This window comes from Anthonomus grandis, chromosome 22, assembly GCF_022605725.1.
Source record: "Anthonomus grandis grandis chromosome 22, icAntGran1.3, whole genome shotgun sequence".
Taxonomy (NCBI): Eukaryota; Metazoa; Arthropoda; class Insecta; order Coleoptera; family Curculionidae; genus Anthonomus; species Anthonomus grandis.
In genome coordinates, this window is record NC_065567.1 from 3,790 (window position 1) to 9,472 (window position 5,683).

The 5,683-nt window shown below is 35.2% G+C and overlaps 1 protein-coding gene across 1 annotated transcript; it reads left to right on the forward strand.

Moving 5' to 3' along the window:
* The first annotated feature begins 354 nt into the window (after positions 1 to 354).
* LOC126748980 (uncharacterized) lies at positions 355 to 2,074 on the forward strand. Its single transcript, XM_050458546.1, has one exon. It carries the CDS (start codon positions 497 to 499, stop codon positions 1,709 to 1,711), a length of 1,215 nt encoding a protein of 404 aa, XP_050314503.1. The 5' UTR covers positions 355 to 496; the 3' UTR covers positions 1,712 to 2,074.
* Positions 2,075 to 5,683: the final 3,609 nt, after the last annotated feature.

The window sequence follows — 5,683 nt, forward strand, 5'->3', positions numbered from 1 at the left end:
ATAACGATAAGATTTTGAATTGCAAGATTCATTCATTTATGTCCAAGAACCCAGATTAATCGCATTTCGAGCGGAAATACAAACACACGTTAGTCTTCTTAGACAAATTTCTGATTCAGTAAATATCAAGCAGAGAGAAATCTTTGCGGGTACAAAAAAATACGCTTTTAGGGAAAAGCGAGGACTTGCCAACGGCACTGGCACCGTTTGGAAATCCATAACGGGAAATCTGGACGCCTCCGATGGCGAATATTTTAATAATTGCATAAATAAAGTTACTGAAGATAAACATCAACTAGAAAATTTACTAAAAAACCAAATCTCTGTCACTACATCGGTCATAAAATATTTTAATACGACAATACAAAAACTGCAAATAGACGAACAAACATTTAATAGAGATCTCGAGGAAATCCATAAGTCAATATTTAATATTAGCAATACTTTTTCATTTTACGAAGCTCAGGTTAAAGTTTTAGATATTTGTGAGTCACTAATGGAAAGTTATTCCTTTTTAGAAAATTCACTTAATGACCTCTTAAACGCCATAGCTTTCGCGAGATTAAAAATGCTGCACAGTTCTATTATCACACCCAAAGACTTAATAAATGCATTGCAAGAAATTTCACAAACATTAAGAAAAAATAATCTTCCTTTACCTACTTACTCATCATCTGTTACTCAGTATATCGACATAATAGGTCTTGAAGCCTATCAAACTGACACACGAATAGTTTTTATCCTAAAGATACCTCTGGTTGAACCAGAAACTTACACTTTATATCATCTTTATACTACCCCCATTTTTGATAATCGAACAGAATTTCACCACGTAATACCAACACACCAAAAATATATCGCGCAGAACGATGATTCGATGCTCTACATCTCGTTGTCAAATATGAAAAACTGCAAACCACTAGCCATCCATCAAAAAATCTGTTCCGATGTTCTGCCTTATCCAATAGATAGCGAAGCCATTTGTGAAGCGCAGCTGCTCAAAGGACCAAGTCACCTCCCAAAAACCTGTCAAGTTTCTCTACTTTTGGCACAAGGATATAACGTCAAAGAAATTGATCTAAATCTCTGGCTAATCACAGTTTCCAATCCGTTACCAATAACGATAAAGTGTGAAGGAAAAGAAGTAAAGACGATTATAATCCAAATTAACTCGCTCCTAAAACTCCAACCTTACTGCAATGGTTTCGTAGGTGTCACAAGAATCCAAGCAAAACGGATCATAGATAGAGATCAAAATGTCACCTACAAAAATCACCAAGTCATGGTTCCTTACAAATGCTGTCAAAACATTCCCGAGAAAATAAAGATTCCAGATCTGAAACCGATAAAGCTAAATAACCTAGACATAGAAGACCTTAACATAGCGCAGCATCAACTGGACCAGTATTCAGAAGAATTAGAGAAAATTATGAGAAAACCATTTATCGAGAAACATCAATCTTGGTTCATAATTTCTTTAATGACTCTAATTTCAGTCCTAATTGGTCTTTATGTCCTGATAAAGTGTCGTCGACGCAGGAGACTGTTACCTAGCATTTCCATGGGTCCAACAGATGACGATTTCCCATCACCGTCGAGGCCGCATCCCAAAGTATCTACCAGACTGAAGCTAAGTCGAATCTTAGCAAGAAGAAGACCATCGATCCATCCCGAAGATGACGAAGAAGACAATGAAGAGACTCCACTTTAATATTAAGAATATCAATCTTATTATTTTATTAATTTTTTATTTTGTATTTACCTAGTGTTAGTTAGACTTTATTTTATAATTTAATTTTAAGAAAAACTTAATACACGGTATTAACTTTTTAGTAAAAGAGGGAGTTGTTATATGCGATTATATTGACCTTATGTAACAGGTCACGATCCCACGGTGTCGCAATAGCAACGACCGCCGGAACTTACTCAGCATATTTCGAAATATGGAATTTACCGTGAGATATGCCAATTAAGCAATCAATTTTAAATATAAATAGAATGTTTTCCAATAAAAAGTACAGTAGTATTATAATAAATTTAAGCACGTTACTCTGTCCATTTAATTTTTGAATAAATATAATTTAAAGTAAAAATATTGTTTTTAAAAATATAAAAGAGTTTTTCAAGTTTTAACATATATTATATATAAATTGTTCTACATTTCAATAATTTTTTTATTTAATTATATTTTATATAGAACTGTGGCGAAATACCCAAATAATAGTTTTAATCTATGTTATTTCAATATAAATTAATTTGGTGAACTTGCAAATTTAGATCTCAAAGATCAATCTAAACCTGCCACAGTCGTGCTAGCAAAAAGCGAAAATAACGTGTCTCGGGGGGATAGACTTCCAGTCTAGTCAAAAAACCACTGATGGCAAAAACATTATCAAAAAAGGTAAATTACTTTTTGTTTTAAAATAAAATTTAATAAAAAAAAATTACAGTTATTTAAGAGGATATCTCTACTGACTTAAGTAGTATAGCTCAATTAATGGATAGGAGTGTTACACTACAACCTCCCGCTTTCTTAACTCCTTGGGAAACCTCTATTTATATGTCTGCACCTCAAGGTATTTCTTCAAAACCACAAAATAAAATTATTGCAGCTATACATTCTACAGTCTGTACTAACCAAGTGCCTTTACAATTAGGAACTGAAGAACAAAATAAGAACAGCGTATTGCCGGACTATTTACCACCTTTAAACGTTTTGTCGTGTGCAAGTACCAGTAGAAATATAGAAAATGATCGAAGTAGAAATACAACTAAAGATCTGTGCATTTCAACATTAGAAAATGATATGTTTCTTTTTGAATCTGAAGAGGATCCTTTTGCATGCGATGAAGATTCTGATTATGAGCCGACCCAAAAAAAACAAGCAAACAATTTGTTGAGAACGTGGATACTTCGTCGAGCAGTGATTCTGAAAGCCAATTATCTCCTTTAAAGAAAAATACACGTAAACGACAGAGAAATCCAAGTAATTGGAGAAGGAATCAAATTAAAAAGCTACGAAATTTGGGGACAGAATATACTAGCTGGAAAGGAAAAGTTCAAGCTGAAAGGCAACTTAAACCCGCGTGCATAAATTGTAGACAGAAATTCATACCATTCAACTATTGGAAGCTAGGAGATGTAAATAGGCAACGGGATTATATTTCGAAAAATGTGGAAATAAAAGAGAAGGCTAGAACACGAAAAAGAAAAGAAAACCAGGACGAAATAAGTAGTGTCGAAGAAGATACTACGAAAGAGGAAGAAAAGGAAAATTCTAAAGAAAGAAAAAGATCATATTCCTTTAAATACATGTTTGTGATAAGAGATAATAAGATTAGAGTATGTAAAACCTTTTTTTTTAAATACATTAGGTATAAGTGCTCAAGTTGTAAAAACAGTATTTCAAAAAATGGGGACTACTGGTATCGTAGTAGAAGATCGAAAGCCCAGCGAAAAAACCCCGCAAGACTTTAAAAACGCCAGTATCATAAACATTTACAACAATAAAGGCTCCGCGTATGAGTGTAACAACTATCGCGGCATTTCATTACTGTCGATAGCGGGAAAGATTCTATCAAAGATCTTAGCGGATAGACTACAACCAGTAGTGGAAAAACTTATTCCAGAAACCCAGAGCGGCTCTCGGCCAAACAGAGGAACCAACGATCTGATCTTTGCACTTCGCCAACTTCAAGAAAAGGCGAGAGAACATCAGACTCAATTACATGTCGCATTCATAGATCTGGCGAAGGCCTTTGATTCGGTTAACAGAAAGGTCCTCTGGTGCATTTTAAAACGTTTTGGAATCCCAAATAAATTCATCTCAGTGGTCGAAAATTTACATACAAGTAATCAAGCACAAGTGCTAGTAAACGGTGAGCTTTCCCAACCGTTCTCCACTGAGACGGAAGTTAGGCAGGGCTGCGTCCTGCTCCTATTTTGTTCAATGTTTTCCTTGCGGCGCTATCGATCATTGTTGACAGAAATCTAACTGCTAGAGGGATTGGAATCAGATATAGATATGATGGAGGGCTTTTCAATTTAAAACGTCTTAGAGCTAGAACAAGAGTGCGTTTTATCACGGATCTTCAATATGCAGATGACTGTGCGCTGATTGTGTACACAGCAGAAACTCTTCAGGATATTCTTGCTTCTTATGCCTTGGCATACCAAGCCTTAGGTCTAAAACTAAACACGTCAAAAACCAAGCTTCTTATAACTCCTGCATCAGATAATCTTCAGCTCATACAGGTCAATGGCGAGACTTTGGAGCAAGTTGAACGCTTTAACTACCTAGGTAGCGTATTTAGTACAAAATTAAACATAGACGACGAAATAGCAAACAGAATTAGCTCTGCATCAAAAGCGTATTGGAGTCTTAAGGATCGAGTGTTTTACAATCATAATCTGAGTCTTAAAATGAAAACGGCAGTATATAGAGCAATAATTGTACCAACGCTATTATATAGCTGCGAATCATGGATCCCATACAAACGACATATAAAGGCTCTTGAACAATTTCAGCAACGGCAACTGCGACAAATGATGAGAATCAGATAGTTTCATAAAGTTTCTAATAATGAGGTTCTGCAAAGATCAAACTGTATAAATATTGACACTATGGTACGAAGGGCAAGAATGAGATGGCTGGGTCATGTATACAGAATGGACGAACGGCGCTTACCAAAATCTCTTTTGTATGGAGAACTAACAGAAGGTGCAAGGAGGCCGGGAGGCCAATACAAACGCTTCAAAGATGTCGTCCACGATGATTTAAAGCTATTGGGAATTGAAAACAACTGGGAAGAGATAGTCAACAATCGTGCCCAATGGAGAAGAGCGAAGACGTCCGTTGCTCCTCAACCGACTAGAAGAACCCAAAGACCGGCTCTGCAGGAATTCAGGAATTTCCGTGTGATGTTTGTGGCCGGATTTGCAAATCTCGCATAGGATTGTTTAGCCATAGTAAAACTCACCAAAGACTGTAGCTTTATCTTTAGTTTAGATTTATCTTTTATAATGTAGTTTTTTTTATATATATATATATATATATATATAACTAAATTTTTCTTTTTTTATTCCAAAAAAAGATTTGTGTGACCTTTGCAATAAGTATGACCAAAGTACAGTAGAAGAAAAAGATGAAGAGGAATATTAGCTACACATTAGAAACAAAGAAATTGCAAGGCATTTCAAAAACGCGGATAAGGAGAAAGCGAAATAAGACAATAATTTATGTGCAACTGTTTTTGATCTAGAGCAAATTCTTCCTGTATCAAAATCTAATGTTGGGTTAACTTATTATAAACTGAAACTTTCTACATATAATTTTACGGTTTACAATATGGCTAATGGTGATGGATTTTGTTATATGTGGTATGAGTCTATCGGAAAACGGGGATGCTCTGAAATAGGTAGCTGCCTAATGCAATTTATTAGCTTGAACGTACAACAAGGAAAAAAAGAATTTTCCTTTTATTCTGACAATTGTACAGGTCAGAATAGAAACAAATTTCTTTTTTCCATGTATAACTTTTTGGCCCATAAACATGGAATTGTCATCAGACATACATTTTTAGAAAAAGGTCACACAGAGACTGAAGGGGATTCTATGCACAGTGTAATTGAGAGGGCTTCGAAGCATATTTACCCCTGATCAGTGGTATACCCTAGGCCGGAC